The sequence below is a fragment of the Falco punctatus genome (assembly GCF_963210335.1).
Source record: "Falco punctatus genome assembly, contig: scaffold_23, whole genome shotgun sequence".
Classification (NCBI taxonomy): domain Eukaryota; kingdom Metazoa; phylum Chordata; class Aves; order Falconiformes; family Falconidae; genus Falco; species Falco punctatus.
The window spans coordinates 2720794-2738375 of record NW_027660078.1 but is presented as its reverse complement, the minus strand read 5'-3'; the positions used below and the strand labels follow the sequence as shown (position 1 = coordinate 2738375).

The 17582-nt window shown below is 48.2% G+C and overlaps 1 protein-coding gene across 1 annotated transcript; it reads right to left on the bottom strand.

Moving 5' to 3' along the window:
• Window positions 1-270: 270 nt before the first annotated feature.
• On the bottom strand, window positions 271-5227 carry LOC308058055 (ankyrin repeat domain-containing protein 7-like). The gene is made up of 3 exons (XM_080412067.1): window positions 4942-5227; window positions 808-922; window positions 271-573 (listed from the first exon to the last, which is right to left on the bottom strand). The coding sequence occupies exons 1-3, from the start codon at window positions 5145-5147 to the stop codon at window positions 379-381; spliced, it is 516 nt and encodes a 171-aa protein (XP_080268193.1). The 5' UTR covers window positions 5148-5227; the 3' UTR covers window positions 271-378.
• Window positions 5228-17582: the final 12355 nt, after the last annotated feature.

Sequence of the window (17582 nt, the reverse complement as noted above, 5' to 3'; positions counted from 1 at the left end):
GGAAAGCACCCACTGAGGTATGACAACAGCCAAGCGCAGATGTTCTTTCACAAGTCACACAGAAATAGCTACTATGTGGCTCCCCAGGTTTTTTTTTCAGAGCTCACTCTCATGCCTCTGATTAATCCAACCTAAAGAATACTAAAGAGACCCATGCAGAGTTTTGACAAACCACTCACCTTTCACAGTGATCTCGAGCATGCACATCAGCTCCTTTCTGCAGAAGAAACTCTGCTATATCTTCATGATGTTCAGTGATAGCAAGAATAAGCGGAGTGTTTCCCTCCTGAAAGGGCAGATAAATTTAAAAATAAAAGTAAAAAAAAAAACCACCACCCTACCAGAGAAATACTAATACAACTTTTTGAAAGAACTTCTTCAACAAATACAAAAATTTACCTTATTCCGAGCATCAATATTGGCATTATGCTCAAGTAACAGCCCCGCTACGGTTGTATTAGGAGATCGGACAGCAAGGTGAAGGGCAGTGTTGCCATCAGCATCTGCCAGGTGTGGCTTGGCACCGTGCTCTAGCAGAATAGCTACACATTCTTCTTGCTGGCACTGTACTGCCTGTGAACAACACACAAAAAAGGAAGAACTTCCAGCACTCTGTTACAATTGCCCCAGCTTCCCAATGCTGGAAAATAAGAGCACCTTCAAAGCTGAGCTAACATATGCCTATTCCACGCTGATTACGAGACGCATGCTTCTATGCAGAGCTGTGTAAAGAATCCTACCAGCCACCTCTCATTTAATGCACAGTTGACAAGCCCCACTTGAAAGAGCATAACATATTCCACATACCTTCATCAGCGGCGATCTGTTATCACTGTCAGTAAGATTTAGTTTACACTTGTTTTCTATGAGATATGTAACAACATTCACATGGCCATTCGCAGAAGCAAGATGCGGAGGTGTCCTAAAAAATAAACATATTAAATTAGCACAAACAGACAACTAGAGAAATAATTTCAGGCTCTGATAAATTGATATAACCACAAGTTTCACTTTGCACAAAGCAAGCTTAAGAAATGATTTCTCATTCTTTTACCAGTAACAGCAGTTGCGCACCAAACACCCGAGACTGGCCAGCAAAACCCCTCCACAGCATCTGCTTAGTAAGCTGCCATTTCCTTCACTCTAGAACTTAATCTGCACAGATTCCTGTGCCCAGGCATTGGTCACTGCCTCCAGCAGGACTACACCTGTGGCACAGCAAAAAAGCTTGGGAATCTGAGAACTATGGCAAGCAACCCTCTAAGTTCTATAATTATTCATGTGCCAGAAGTATCAGAGATGTAGATGGGCTTTATATAAAGAGTATTAGCATTTCCCTGCACTTTGAGGATTTCTGCTTTTTCTCTAGGTTGCTTACTACTGCAACAAAACCAAGTACTCACTTGCACCAACGTGCCCCCCATCACATGCAGCAAACCAGACAGCAGAACACTGTAATCCTGAGTACAGGGAAGTAATACCTGATCCTTCAGATATGTATAACTACGATAGTCATAATAAGCCTACTACAGAGGAAGTCCTCTCCAGGGAGGGAATACTGTGTTTCCATAATACATGACCAGCATAAGAAAATGAAACTCTTTTCTTCAAGTTAAAGCCTTGCCAGAGGAAAAAAAAAAAAAAACACAAAAAACCACCCAAAAAAACCCCTCCTTCAAACCACAGAACATCTTAGGTCTGATGTCAATTAACCAGCCTACTTATATTGAAAGAAATTGCCCAGAAAGTCCTTGCATGTGTTTCCCCCTAAATCAGAGGCACAAATCAGCACAAGCTTCACGCTGTGCAAAGGCAAAGCACCTGCTGCTCTGCAGGACACCTGTCCCAACAGAGCAGAAGACAAGCTAGAAAACAGCTGGGACCTTCCTCCCTTGAAGGTGATGCAGTAACAATCCCACAGTTCCTCAAGAACTGAGGGGAACACCAGCACTGGCTCTGAACCACATCGCTGCAGGTAGGTCCTTCTCTGTATTTAGGAAAGCTCAACTAGCCTTGCAATTGTTTTGGTACCTTGCTGAGACCGGAGCACAACAGCTCCCTGGCTAAGTGGGAATGGAAAGGGAGAGGTACACAAATGCAGTGGCAGGTGATGCAGAAACACAGTAATCTGTAATGCAGATACTTGTTACAGGGCAGCTGACATCCTCCTCCACTGCAACAAAGATGAGGATGAGAGAAATACAGAAAACTTCAAAGAATTTGTAATGTCTTGCTACAGACAGGGAACAGACTGGAGCACTGACAGAGGAGTAGCTCAAGAGCAACTACCACCACTTTTTGAGAAATTTCCATGGAAACATGCAGGATTCTTCATCTCTGAAGAAATGACTGGCTGAGATTATCTGAAAGCTAACCAGGACTGGTTATGAAGGAGTCCACAGTCCTCTGAAAGCTGCTACTACCAACCACTAGGAAGCATGACAGACGTGAAGTAGTCACTATCAGCTCTGCAAACAGAAAAGCCTTCAGAAAACTTGTGGACTTGTTGCTGTCCTCCTCAACCAAGCCTCTCAGTCTGTCAACAGGAGACGGCTCTGCTTGGAGCAAGGCCTGCTGTGCTCCACAGAAGATCCACTTCAGGGAACAGGCTGGCAGAGACCATCAGTGTTCAGGGTTGCCTGTCCCTGCAAGAGGCCTCCAGTAACACCGAAGTTCTTCCGCCACCCAGCCCTGGGGACACTACCCAGATTCTGTTCCTGCTACGCTGATCACCTACAGAGTAGAAGAGAACTGCTGATGCCTGAGCAGCCACGAAACAACCCCACTGGGAAACAGCAGGTTGGCAGTACGCACTTTGAATGGCCCTTGAGCCGACAACCCAGCAGCTACAAGCCAAGCAATGAAAGTGCTGGAGTTCAGTCTGACAGGCAGCTGACAGGGTAAATCTCCCTTAGCGATGAGCTCTGACCCAGGATGATGACTAGCTGGCATTGTGCCTACAGTGCTTCCAGCTCTGTGCTGACTTTTGCCCGCCTCTGTCAGTGAGGCTGAAGGTTTGGCTAGACCACCTCTGAAAGCTGCCTGCTCCTAACTGATGCTGTATCAAGCACGCTTTCGGGAGGTCTTATGGGCTACAGGACCCACTTTATGGAAGGAACCTGTTGGTGTGATCCTTGCCATGTTCCTGGTGCAGGATTTTGCTTTTGGAAATCCTGAGCAGCAAAACTGAGATATTCATACAACCAATGCACACATTTTTGCCGTTACTTTGCATTATTTCCTATTCTTCACCTCTGTTTCCAATGATACCAAGTCTTCCAACACAATGAAGCCCTGAAACACAACTGCATCCGGTGGTCACTCACAACACACATCACCCCCACAAGCACTAAGAGGGCACAGGTGGCCTTGCAACCCCCATGGCTGGTACAGAGGGCAGTGGCTGCAGCAAGTAGGCAGGCTCTGTCCACCGAATTGCTCTCAGCCTCGCTGTTCAGCACTGGGCATTATCATGGCAAAACCACCACAGTGCTCATCATAGTATGCTGCCTTTTCTTTCTTCCCTCCGTCTCCCCCCCCGCCCCCGGCTTGTTTTTTACAGTTTGTGACTGTATTTGTCCTGTTATAACACTGATAATTGCCTGGCACACAGAAGGAAACCCTTCAGAGGAAAAAAAGCTTTCTAGACAAGATGAACTTGAAACGCAAAAACTAGCAAAATTTCATACCAGGGTCTGCTAAGAGCTGGTGACTCACTGATGACTGAATCAGTAAGCAGTAAGAAGAAAAAGAGAGAAACATTCCGAACTATTTCCATAAATGCCATCGTGCACCTTGACTCTGGCAGCTGAATTATGCACAAAAGTGCACTCAAGCCACCTTAAATGGCATCCCCCACCTCCAGCTGCATAAACAAGTACTGGCTGGCAACACTCAGGCACACAGCCCACATGCTGACTGACTGCACTCTTCATTGCCTTCCTACAAATCTAGACAGTTTCAGGTGTTTTCAGGGCAATAAGCTAGCTGGCTGGCAAAAGTCCAGTCTTCAGAAAAGACAGCCCAGGATGCTGAAGTACTCTGATTAAACCAGCATCTCCTCTGAATGTCATGGATGTTTTGACTCAGTCTTTTCAGAAAAGGCATTAACAGCTCGACACATCCAAGACCCAAAACCTTCAGCTGATTCCCTTATGCTTACAGCGGACCATGAGGAGCTGTGCTGCAGCCCAGGGCTTCTCCCTAAGATATAACTGCCAAGTACTTGCTGTGCTCGACTCAAAAGCACACATCCTAACACCTGCCAGAAGCAGCAGCTTCCTCTGCATGGCACTGCCCAGATCTTCCAAACCAAGGCACTAATTAGCTGTACCAAGGCCACAGAGCAAACAGCAAAGTAACTGCCACCTAAAATCAGACTGATGTTGCTTTGGCTGCAACATCACAGTCACAAAAGGCACATCGGGCAACCGTCCACACAGCACCAATACACAGCACATTCACCCTTTCCTAAACGCAGTGCTTACCCCTCTTTTACTCCCAGCTGAGGCAGTGCAGCTTGCTCAGCTCAACTACTAACCCCGCACGCTGAGGCCTCCGAGGTGCATGCACTCTGCCTTCCAAGCCTGCCTGGAGAATGGCCCTGAGGCTCCTTCTGCAACCCGCCCTGGCCAGGCTGCTGCCGGCCCCCTGCCGCTCCTGCGCCCCCAGGCAAGGCAACACCCCCGGGAACGAGGGCACGGAGGGGGCCGGGGCAAGACCAGGACAAGACGGGGGATGCTCGGCCGACTCCAAGGGCTCCTGGCAGCACAGCCCTGGCTCCCCGCCCAGGCTGAGGCTCCCCGCAGCGATGCTGCCGTTCGCTCCCAGCGCCCTTGAGCTGCCGGTGGCTGCAGCTGCACCTGCGGGTGCCGGCGCTGCCCGCAACCCCCCCACACCCCGCCCCAGCACCGCCCGGCGCTGCTGCCCCCCGCCGCTTACCGCTCCGCCGCGTCCCGCTCGTCGATGCCGCATTTCTTCAGTCTCTGCCGCACCTGACCCAGGTCTCCACGGGCGGCCGCACGGTGCAGCTTGCCCAGGTCCTTCAGCCGGAGCTCGTAGGCACCGGTGGGGAAGGGCTTGGCGGAGCTGCCGGACGCTGCCGGCCGCCCCTTCTTCTTCCTCCCGAACCCGAAAAACCTCTTCATCCCGCGGCACGGTCCCGCCTCAGGGAAGAGACGGCGGGAGGCACGCGGCGGGCTGCGGCAGGCCCCGGGCAGGGCCGGGGGATCGGGGGTCCCCCCGGGGCAGGGGGATCGGGGGATCGGGGAGCCCCCGGGGCAATGGGATCGGGGGGCCCCCGGGGCAGGGGGATCGGGGGATCGGGGGGCCCCCGGGCAGGGGGATCGGGGGATCGGGGGGCCCCGGGGCAGGGGGATCGGGGGATCGGGGGGCCCTGGGCAGCGGCCCGGTACGGCTGTCTACAGAGCGAACCACCAGAGGGCGGGAAGCCGAGCGCACAGGCTGCTCCTCAGCGCGGCAGCGGCGGACAGCGCCTCCCTCAGCGGCGAGCGCGGCGGTTAAACGGCCGGCGGGCTCTGCTGGCGGGGGCGGGGTCTGCTCCGGCGCGTGTCCAGCGCGAGTGACGTCACTTCCTGCCCCGCGGTGCCCGGCGGCTCCCGCGCGGTGCCCGGCCGCGGCGCTGCCGAGCGGGGCCGGGGGCAGCGAGAGGCCCGGCGGGTGGCGGCGGCGCTGCGCCCCCCGCAGAGCACTCGGGCCGCTGTCGGGAAGCCCGGGGGGTGCCGGCGTACCGGGCAGCAGCAGCTCCCCGCTGGCCCCGGCGGGGCCCGCGCTGCGAGCTCGCGGGGCGGCTCGGGCGAGTTGGTTTTAAAAGAAAATGGCTCAAACTGGGAAAGCGCTTGTCGTTCAGGGCAAGGGCATCTCGTCAGGGAGTTATGGCCAAAACAGCTCTGCGAGCAATTCGCCTCCTAGTTTGTTGAGCAGTCCTGCTTGTGTGCCATCGTTAGCCCTGGGCAAATGGATGCCAAAGGAACGAACAGCAAGGGTTAATATAGCGGGAGGGGGGCGGGGGGGGGCCTGTAGGCATCATCTAGTTACCTGCCTTACCAGGACAGGGTCAGAAAGTTACTTTCCAGTAAACGTGGCCGAGCTGGCACTGCCACAAAAGAACACAAACGCGCACTGAGGGTATGGAAACGTGGTCCAGAAATCAAGACAGGTCGTGCCTTTGGTATAGATAAGTTGGGAACCGTCCTCCGTGTTGTACTGCTGCGGTGATGGCACTAAGTGGTTCAGCGTGGTGAAACCTTACTATAAGTACCATATGGTTGTGGGGTGATGTCACAGTCCAGTATACCCTAGATGGTTTGACTCATGGAACACCTTGCCAGCACACTACTTCCTATTAGAAACTGTCTCTTGCCAATGAATTTGTGAAACATGGGAGAGATGGCAAAGAAAACCTCCATCAGAGAGAGGGACACACTTCACTGTGATTAGCGCTGAAAATACTGATTACAACAGGACAGGAATCTGGTACCACTTTTTAGGGAGGAGATTCAGCCCTTTGAAATACCTTCTTTTTCTTCATCACTAATAATGGTACTGCTCCTAAAACCTTCATTTTCCTTTCTGGAATGAGCCTTCACAGCTTTATCAAGCCTCTTCGCTCTGGCAGTGTTCTCGCCGACCAAAGTGGCTGATGTACAGTCACTTTCCTTAGCTGATCCTCAGTGTATTAGCAGCATTCCGTTATTGCAGACATGATCTCTAGAAGGAAGAGCTATAATAATAATAATAATAATTTTAAAAAGACAGAAAAAAGACTTTTGCTGAAAACACAGCCAAGTACATTCAGGTTGCAAAACCCGAATTCTATGAGTTTTGGGAAATGGCTATGAGCAGCAGCCATTTCAAGAGTACCTCTGTAATCAGTCGGACCATTTAATGGGGGAATGGAGAGCAAAATGCATTTTTTAATTGAGTGTATTTGTTTTTTTCCAGACATTAGAAGAAAGGCAGGATTTTATTTACAAGGTGGCAATACACAGTAAACACAATCCATCTCTGCTCTTTCCAGGAGGAAGTATTTCCTCTCCAGTGTTTTTTCAAGTGCACACATGCTCAGCCACAAAAACTTGGGTTTTTTTCAGGTCACTCCCCAGCCAAGACCAGGAGACTCTACAGTTCCTGTGCAATATTAAATGTTTCAGAATGGTATTAAACCCCCCCGTGATTACCCAGTTTTAGTTGGCAGGGACTTGGTAGCTGGCTGGGCTGAAATTCAGTTTCAGGCTTTGAAGATAAGAGGGTGCTGATGGGTCCTGTGGATATAGTATTATGGGCACAACGGGCACTATTTGTTTATTATTAGCCAGAAAGGATGCAAAACTAAAAACTAGAATCTATCACCCAGAGCAACCTCAAAAGCACTTCTGGGAACTCTGCTTCTGGGTCTCCATGACAAGGGAAAGACGGACTAAGTCAGCTACTAGTAAGCAATAAGTTACTGCATTCATTTTTTCTGCATCACCTCACACTGCATTGTGCCCTGGGAAGCAAAGACACCATTCTGAAAAGCAAACCCCCACCTGCCTCCTGCTCAACTCGTGCCTGAGACAGGCTTCAGGGGGTGACCTTGGGCAAGGCCAACTGCACAGAGTTGTTCCGAGTGATGGTTGCGTTACTCCCCTCTCTTCCGAGAGGGAGTAACTGGGAACTCTTCCCAACAGAGCCACTCCAGAACTTACACAAAGATACCCATCCAGCTTTTATTTGCTTCCTCCGTGACCCCCAAACGACAAGGTACTCGCAGCCTGAATGGCAGGGATAACAGAAAGCAATGATATGTAAGAACCTGACCAGAAGGTGCATGTGGTTCTCCTGGGTATTGGCTCGGTGCCCGGAGAATTTTCTGGGCTCACCTGTTCCAACAGTTCAGCCTTCTCCTCGTCCAGCTGAGCAACGTGCTCTTCAAGGTGGGATCTTGACTTCAAGTGCTCCTCCCACGTGCTGTGCAAGTCCTTGGATGTCAGAGCCAGCATGTTCTGCTTCTGCGTCTGTGAAAGCAACAGTGGCAGAAGAAAAAGTAAGGTGGCCGGAAAAGACAAGAGCGCAGGAGAATGCAGTAACTTACACAGAAACAGGCCTAAGCTCTCCTCCACCCATCCAAGACCTATGGCCAAGGTTGATGTGGAGTGTAAAACACACCATAGGAACCATAACCAAGAACAGCAGCTGGAGCTGGTGGGAAGAAGGAACACTCTAGAAGTGACAGGATGAGGTTGCAACTTTGGGGGATGAGATGACATGCACACATACACAAAATCACCCTACAGCTTTCCTGCAAAGCTCCTCTGGTTCCCTCTATACTTCAGTTTTCATAAGAACACTGCAAAACGTGGTGCAAAAGTACAACATTCTCTCCTACTTTCAACAGCTACAGTCAGATTTCTTCATATAGTTACAGACATTAAGGACATTAGTTTTCAACTTTTTTTCCAACTCCTTTTGCAAGTGCAGCTTGTCTCTCTCCAGGTCACTGTGGTAGCGTGTAGTAACTTCAAGTGAAGCTTCTGGCATAGATTGCTTTTTAGGTGCATCAGCAAGCTCCTGCTGCAGTTGTCCAAACATGCCCTAACAAAACAGTTAAATTAGCATGAAGAAAGTTCTAAGAACATGAAATACGCCTTTAACTTATTTTATTATACAATTAGACCTGTCTTAAGATTGAACCCAAAGGTATGAAATTTTGCCTGCCACCAGCAGGCATCTGCGCAGAAGATGAACCTCTCATCATCTTTCTCAGCTGAGCACCTTCGACTATCAGCAGCTGTTCATGAGGATTTCTGTTTCCTAACACATAAAAAAGGCTCAGGTATTGTTCTTCCTTGAACAATACACAAGCACACACTGCAATCGGGTATTTTTTTCTAACAAAACCCAAAGAAATCTGTTGTGATCTAAGAGCCATAGTTTGACTGCAAATATTACTCTGGTGACTGAAGGCAGGACTTTGTGTTAGATTGTTCTTTCTTCTGTTTCTTCACTATACAAGTACAATTAAATGAATACAAATATCTGAAAGCTCTTTTGAGATACACTTTAAGAGTATGTTGAATCACATCCTCTTGTAGTCTTCTTACTGAGCTCGTTTTAGAATAACAACTGCCTTTATACTGATAGATTAGGTTTACAAAATTCTGGATAGCTCATATATATATATATATATACACACACAGTCTTCAAAAGGAGCCTGTTATTTTGGTAGTAAGAATACAAAGCAAGTCACAGATTAAAATGATTGACGGTACTGCTGGAGTGTGGCTACATATCATAAAAGAGAAGGGAAAGCTTAAGGTCACCGTCTGACATGAACTTTGAGGAACAGGCAGGCCCCTCAGAATCCTCAAAACACAGACAGAAATCAACAGCTGGACATTACTAATACTCTTCAATCTAGATAGCAACTAAAAGAGAAACTGTAGAAGAATGGCTGCAGAAGCGTGGCCTTAGAATCTCTGAAGATCTGCACAATCCAGGCCTGGTATTAGAATAGGCCTGTAATCAGAATTGTGCTGAAGTTGCTGTGCTGAAGTTAACAAGAAAGGTAGCCTTGAGCTATTCTTGAATCCTGAGACCAAGTAATTATGTTGTGCCAACAGGCCGTGGCTGTAACAAGCTACAGCTGCTGGGAAAGCAGGTGCAGGGCCAAGAAAGAGAGGGAGCGGTATGGGAAAATAGGGAGTAACAAACTACAAGGCTGAAGCACAGCAACACAATTAGCTACATGGATAGAATGCTTATTTTAGTCATGATAATTAGGGGTGTGAGAACCGCGCGCGTTTAGAGACTACTAACCAATTCTATTTCTGCTTTACGAATATGCATGTGTATCGGTTCTGTATAAGTAGTGTTAGAAACTAATAAAGTTGAGCAAGATGCGTAACTCATATTGAGCGTCTTCTTGACCCCAGCGAACCCTTCTTCCAACAAGAAAACTATTTTTTCCCCTCTGTAGAAGCTTCATATAAATCCAACCCCAACCACTTCACTTGTCTGCATCTTCATTTCTCAGCCCTCGTGTATTGGACGGTTCCTGCTTTTATACCACTCTCATTCATGTCATCAGTGCAATACTTATATAAAAAACATCAAATACAAAACCTATTCTATAGGGCATATGTCTTAGGGTTAAGATTTAACTTAAATCTTAAGGTTTAAGTCTTAGGGATAAGTCTTAGGGTTAAGTTTTAGGGTGAAGTCCTAGGGTTAAGTTTTAAGGTTAAGACAGGGTTAAGTCTTAGGGTTATGTCTTAAGGTTAAAGTCTTAAGATTAAATCTCAGGGTTAAGTCTTAGGGTAAAGTCTCAAGTATAAGGCTCAATGTTAAGCCTCAGGGATATGTCTTAAGGTTCCGTCTTAGAGTTAAGTCTTAAGGTTAAGTCTTAGGGTTTAGTCTTAGGGTTCAGTCTTAGGGTTAAGTATTAAATTTAAGTATTAGGGTTAATTCTTAGGGTTAAGTCTTAAGTTTAAGTCTTAGGGTTAAGTCTTAAGAATGAGTCTTAGGGTTAAGACTCAAGATTAAGTCTTAGAGTTATGTCTTAGGGTTAAGTCTTAAGGATAAGACTTATAGTTAAGTCTTTAAGGTTACGTCTTAGGTTTATGTCTTAGGGTGTTGTCTTAAGGTTAAGTATTAATATTAAGTCTTAGGGTTAAAGTCTTAAGATTTAAGCTCAGGGTTAAGTCTTATGGTTAAGTAATAAGTTTAAGTCTTAATTTTAAGTCTTGGGGATAAGTCTTAGGGTTACGTCTCAAGGTTAATCTCAGGGTTAAGTCTTAAGGTTAAGTCTTAGGGTTTAGTCTTAGGGTTCAGTCTTAGGGTTAAGTCTCAGGGTTATGTCTTAGGGTTAAGTCTTATGTTTAAGTCTTAGGGTTAAATCATAGGGTTAAGTTTTAAGTTTAAGTCTTAGGGTTAAGTCTTAAATTTAAGACCTAGGGTTAATTCTTAGGGTTAAAATCTTTAAGATTAAGTCTCAGGGTTAAGTCTTAGGGTTAAGTTTTAAGGTGAAGTCTAAACGTTAAGTATCAGGGTTATGTCTTTGGGTTAAGTCTTAAGGTTAACTTTTAGGATTAAGTCTTAGGGTGAAGTCTTAAATTTAAGTCCTAGGGTTAAAGTCTTAGGGATAAGTCTTATAAGGTTAAATCTCAGGGTTAAGTCTTAAATTTAAGTTTTAGTGTTAAAGTTTTAAAGTTAAGTTTCAGGGTTACTTCTTAAGGCTAAGTCTCAGGGTTAAGTCTTAGTGTTAAGTCCTAGGGTTAAGTCTTAGGGTTAAGTCTTAATGTTGAGTCTTAGGGTTGATTTTTAAGGTTAAAACTTACAGCTAAGTCTTAAGGTGAAGTCTTAGGGTTAAGTCTTAGAGTTAAGTCTCAGGGTTATGTCTTAAGGTTAAGTCTTATGGTTCAGTCTTAGGGTTAAGTTTTAAGGTTAAGTCTTAATGTTAAGTCTTAGGGTTAGGTCTCAGGGTTAAGTTTTAAGGTTAAATCTTAGGGTTACGTCTTAATATTAAGTCTTAAATTTAAGACCTAGGGTCAATTCTTAGTGTTAAAAACTTTAAGTTTCAGCTTTACTTCTTAAGTTTAAGTCTCAGGGGTCTTAAGGTTAAGTCTTAAGATAGGATTAAGTCTAAGGGTTAAGCCTTAGGGTAACGGGCCTCAAAGGCATGAAGAACATGAGAACGGCGGTGCTGGGTCAATGTGTCTGTGCTTTTCTCTAGTGCTCTCCTTGCTACCACCTAGCACTCAGTTGGCATATTCATGGGCACAGCCAGGACCAGCCCAGCCTCTTGTTTTCCAGGGAGCCGATCACCACACAAATGGGGAACAGACAGTAGACAAGACGTAGCTCTTCATATCCTTTCCGTTGTTTTGCTAGAGAACCTAAAGTTTGATATACCTTATTTTGTTTATATTTACATTGGCACTTCAGTGGGTCCAGACTAAATGGCAACTCTCTACCTGACTGCTGCAAAAATTGGTTTGAGCCCTCGGTTAGTAACCAGCCGTTGGTTAACTTTGTCTTTGAAATACAGCAACCTATGGTGGAATAGGAAACTGAGACAGTTAGGGACATCGGTTGTATTTACTTGAAGGAGGTGGATAATTTTCTAGGGAAATTTTTTAATAGTGTTAGCATAAAAATCCTGTATGTGGCACATGAGCGACTGCTCTAGGCAAATGGCTTTTTAGAATTAGAAGCCATCCCTGCCTTAAGTGACACATTTAGAAAAAGTCTCTACGTGAATAATAAGCTCACACAGCAAAGCTGCAGCTACCTGATAGCACAGTATTTTTCCTGGTTTGGAGGATTTTTTTATTCATCTAAAACTTTCCAACGGTTGTCACTGCTAGTTTACTCCCTGTATAACAAATAAGTAGTAAATGAAGGTGTTTTCATACAATGGAACAATCTGCATGTTTGCATATTTTTAACAGCTGTTGCAAAGAGGTACTTGAAACCCTAAAGAGCTTTTGCTTTTTATACTACTGAAAACCACGCTACACAGCTTTTTGCAAATTTCCAGTTTGGAGAATCGCACAGTAATTGTTCATTTGTTTCCATGAAAGAAAAAAACCCCAACACATCTTCCTTTAGAGGCAATATATTGCTGCAGATTTTAGATCTATCTTTTCTATTTCATCTACCTCTTCTCCAGCTCAGAAAGGTCTACTTCTTTAGAAATTCTTTTCGTTTGATATGTTAGAACATCTCTGTGTATTAGTGAAAAAGGAACTGGACCTGCCCTTTGTCTCACTAAATTCTCATTTCCATAATACATGCAGTTTTCCTTTACTTGTTAAAGAAAATTACCAAATCCCATACAGCTACCTGGGATCATGGATCAATCTGTATATGTGTGGCCCAGCATTACTTTTTGCAACTGATCTAAAATTCTGTGCCAAATGCTATCATAACCCAGGAATGGAAATAATAGGGATGACGTACTTTGCATATCTTCTCTGCAGGTTGTTATGACCCACTGCAAGTAAATAAGAAAAAATACAGGTAGTGGACATTTCTAAATAAACCTCTGACATCTGAAGAAGTCATTTTAATATCAGATTTATTCTCACCATACTTTCTGCATGGAAGACTGGAAGAATCTATGCTTTTAATACAATTTGTGCAGGAAAGCATTGGCAAAAATACTAGAGTACTTGTAATGTTTGTTCCTACATCAAACATGCCGAGGTGAGGCTTAAAAGCCCACCAGTGAATTCACATTTGCCGCAGTGCTGTTAGTAAAAGCTGTAATTATCCGTACTTTTTTGAGAATGCTTAAAATGAAAACACAACCTAACTCTCAGTTATAGACCAGTGTAGCACAGCAAAGACGTTATCATCTAATTTTTTCATTATAAGATGTGGGTGCATAACCAAGAAGAACACTAACAATTATTTCTTAGTAAACCTTTACAGCATAAAACCATTTAGTGGGGCAGTGCAAATCAGAACATACTCTGACTTTAACACGAAAGAACACTTTGTTGTATAGGTAGACAAAAAAATTTGTGGGACAAAAAGACTTAGTGGGGTATTTTCATTCTCACAGTGCTGTTTCCTCTCCTTTCGTTGTCAGTAACCTAGCTACCCAGTGATTTTGGGGGGACGTTAGGGTTAACATAGATGTTAAGTTAGCTTTAGATGCTTTACATGTTAGAGATGCATTCCTCGTCATTCTGCTCCACGCACAAGAAAAAGCCCAGTTTGCCTTTGCCTGGAGCGGGACTCAGTATGTTTTCAAACAGTTTTCTGCAAGGATACAAACACTGCCCCACTATCGCTCACAATGCTCCGGCCACAGTCCTAGCACAGATCACCATTCCACCTGGCCCCGCAGTGTATCGATACATTGATGGCATCCTCAGCAGGGCAGAAGGGCCAGAAAGCGTTACAGATGCAATGAAAAACATTTGGGCAACACTAATCAAGTTGGGACTGGAAGTCCCAGAGTCAAAGTGCCAAGGGCCAGCACGAGAAGTTAAATTCCAAGGAGTCTGGTGGGTTGCAGGAGCTGCCTCTCTTCCACCAGACTCACTGGAAAAGAAAGAATCTGGGCACAATCCATCCAGTACGCTGGAACTACAACAAGTTCAAGGGACTGTGAAGTACTGGTGTAACCATATTCCTGCCTTTTCTGTCATTGCTCGTCCCTGGTAGAATTTGTTATAAAAGGGAAAATCATGGCAGTGGACAACTCATCAGCTCTGTGGTACCGTCAAGTTCCCCTTCCTGCAGGAGCATAACAGAGCCTGGCCGCGGGGTCTCCACTCCGCTCCAGCCCCCGTTACTCCTGTCAGCACGTGCTGAGGTTGCAGGCTGCGTTGCTTAGGGAGCCGTGGCAACACACATTTAGGATGGTGAATGCCGGCCATCCTGAAAGCGACAGCTGTCTTTTACCCTAAAAAGCTTCCTGTAATACTATGCTTCTCTGAGGTCCCAGTTTTCTCAAATTGCCCCTACCCCAAAGCAATTTCCCCACAGGGTCCCTAAGCAAGGCAGTGGAGGAGTGGCTCTCTCAAACTCCCTCCCAGCCCTGCCCTGGCTGAAAGAAGGCAGAAAGAAGCCTTCAGATGAGGGAAGTTCTGGCTGCAAGAGAATACAAGCTGACCAGGTCTTGGGATCCACTGACATCAACAGAAATTAGGTGAAAACTCCCCTTTCACATGAAACTCGACTCCCAAACCAAAAAACAGTTGTGATGGGAAACTATGGTGGGGGTGGGAAATCAGCGCTGAGGGCAGGAAAGCATCAGCAGGATGGGAAACCATTGAGATGGGAAGTTGTTCTGTCATTAAAAGTCAAACTGTCACAACGCTGGCTGACCCAGGTGCTGGCGGAATGATCGCCATGGAGACGGAACCCCAGAACACTGTTTGCCCCAACAAACACGACGCTGGCCAACTGCCACGGCATAGAGCAGCACGCTCCTCGTGGTGCTCCTGCCCTCCGGGTAACCCTCAACCAGCTGTGCCGGCCAGCATCTCACCCCATCACCCCCCTTCGCTTCTGCCAACAGAGAGGTTCCCCCTCCAGCTGCCGACGGCATCAGAGGTGCCTGGCACAAGCTTCACCACCCTGACCATGCCGCCATCGGTCACTGCTGGTGTGCTGCCCTCTGTCCCAGGGCTGCTGATCACCGTTTGGCCTTCCCAGCTCCACACTGTCACCCATCAGCCCGCGCAGGCAACCTGGCAGGGGGTGCAGGGGCCCCTGGGGGACTCGGGGCAGGTTGTGCAGCTGCCACACGTGCTGCAGCTCCCCAGCGCTGTGCGGCTGCCCCCTCTGCCTGCTCCTTGTCCCTCTGCCTATGGGCAGGGACAGCAAGTGGTGATGGGGACACTTGTGCCCCACCAGCCAGTGGGGCTGGGCCCATGGGACGTGGGCCAGGGGCAGCCCCTCTACCCTACGGGCTGCACTGTGCTGAACGTCCCTGCCCATGCTGGGCCCCTGCCACCCCAACACCCTGCGGCTCAGCACTGCGTGCAGGTCCCCCCTGTGCTCTGCACCCATCCTGGCAGCGCCCAGAAGCTGTTGGAGGCCTTTAACAACGACGTGGTGGCCAGTGAGGATGGCATCCCTGCTGCCACCCCCTGCCAGCCCGCCCTGGATATGCTCTCTGGCAGAAGCAGGACCAAGCACCAAGGTGAGGTCTGCAGCGTGGCAGAGCCCATAGGGGGTGACCTGCACCAAGGAAGGCTTGCATCACCCTGGGGGTGGCTTGGCTTCGTTTGCTTTTTCAGAAGTGGTGACCACCCCACCAAGCCCAGAGAATCTCCTGGACCTGCCCAAGCTGGGGCCAGATGCCTTCAACGAGGCCTCTCCTGAGCTGGCAGAGGACAAACTGCAGTTTCAGGATGAGCATTCGGCCACCATGAGCATTCGGCCACCATGGACAGCAGTGACCTGCTCACCTGGCTCGACAGCATCCTGGAGCTCCTTGAAGTTTTCAGCGGCTCCTTCTTGACCACCCTCCTCAACAAGCTCCCGGAGCTCTCAGAGTACGTGGCAAAGGGTGGCTGCTCCAAGGAGCAATCACTGGTGGCAGGGCTGGGGGACAGCAAGAACACTGACTGTGGTGTCCCTGATGTCCCTGTCTTGACCACCACCCTCAACAGGATCCCTGACCTCTTGGAGTGCATGATGGAGGGCGACTGTCCCAAGGACCAAGTGGTGGCTGCAATGCAGGAGGACACCAACCCCTCCTGGCAGAGGGTGGCAACATCCCCCTTGCTGGACGCCAAAGGCAAGCAGGGTGGGCTGGCAGCGGTCTTCCCCACCCGGCTGCCAGAGAGTCCCATGGAGCCCTCTCAGGAGGGTCCTATGGACACTTCAGAGGAGAGCCCCTTGAAGGGACGCTCAGAGGGTCCCCACCAGGGTCTCCCAGAGAGTCCTCAGCAGATCCTGCTGAAGAGTCCCCTGGCCAGCCCCCGACTGCACCCCTACATCATCCACCCTGCATGTCCCAACTGGTGGAGAAGGTGCTGCGGAGGCAGCCCTGGGTCATTTTGACCCGCTTGCCACCACCACCGGGCATCTCCTCCTGCCGGGTGGTGCCCAGATCAGGCAAGGCTGCTGGCAAACAGGCCAAGTGCCCCACATTGGCTGACACCCTTAGGATGCCAGAGACGTCCCCATGGGGCAGCATGCCACCCAAGAAGAGGAAGAAGATGGTGGTGTGCCCGGTGGCAAAAAGCTCCAAAACCCTCTGGGAGGGGAAGCCGGACAGGGATGCCACGGCGGTGGGCTGTAGTGGGGAGCAGGGGTCAGCAGCAAGCAGAGGGCATCCAATAGCGACTACGTGCCCACCAAGCAAGCCAGAACCCTGAGGAACACCAGGAGACAAAGTGCTCCACACCGCGCCAGTCACAGTTGATATATTGATAGAGAAGGTGTGGAGCACAGATCCCTCTGACGTGTGACCTGCACCTGCCCACTGCAACCCCAGCCCTCTACCAGATCTGTCTGTCTTAATTCATTAAAGGCTTGATGTTCCTTGCACAGTGCCTCTGCCTGCGGTCATTCACGCAGCGGGAGATGAGGGTTAATGCAGCCCCTGCCACATGCAGAGATCTGACCCTCCACCTTCCCCTCTGTCGAGGTGACACCTTCACCGAGCTGGCCCACTCTCTAGAGTATTTACAAATGAAGGGACTTCTCATCAAGGGAGGCAGCCTTGGCAGGGGTGATAAACAAAGACCAGGCAGTGGAAAGAGCACCGTTATCTAAGTTGCGCAGGAAGAAGACTTCCAATGAGGAAAGTTCTGGCTGCAAGAGAACACAAGGTCTTGGGATCCACTGACATCAACAGAAAATGAGTTTAAAATAGGACAAAGATAATTGTGGTAGTGGGAGATGGTGACCTCTAACTGAAATAGTTCTGCCCCAAAGAGGCCAAAATCCCGCTTGGGGAGCATGCGTAGTCCGTAAAACACTTCAGCAGTGCTACTGAGGATGCGTACGCATTTGCATTAGAAGCGAGAAACCAGTCACCAAACCTGTGTATGACACATGACTATGCAACGTGCGGCGCTCTGAGAAAGGCCCTGAACCCCTTCTCAGTG

What these genes read in the sequence shown, in the direction of transcription:
- LOC308058055 (XM_080412067.1), bottom strand. Translation starts at nt 5,147, where the DNA reads ATGAAGAGGTTTTTCGGGTTCGGGAGGAAGAAGAAGGGGCGGCCGGCA. An exon ending in GAGCGGGACGCGGCGGAGCG is followed by an intron (nt 923 to 4,941) that starts GTAAGCGGCGGG and finishes TTTATTTTTTAG; the next exon opens with GACACCTCCGCATCTTGCTT. An exon ending in ACAGATCGCCGCTGATGAAG is followed by an intron (nt 574 to 807) that starts GTATGTGGAATA and finishes TGTTGTTCACAG; the next exon opens with GCAGTACAGTGCCAGCAAGA.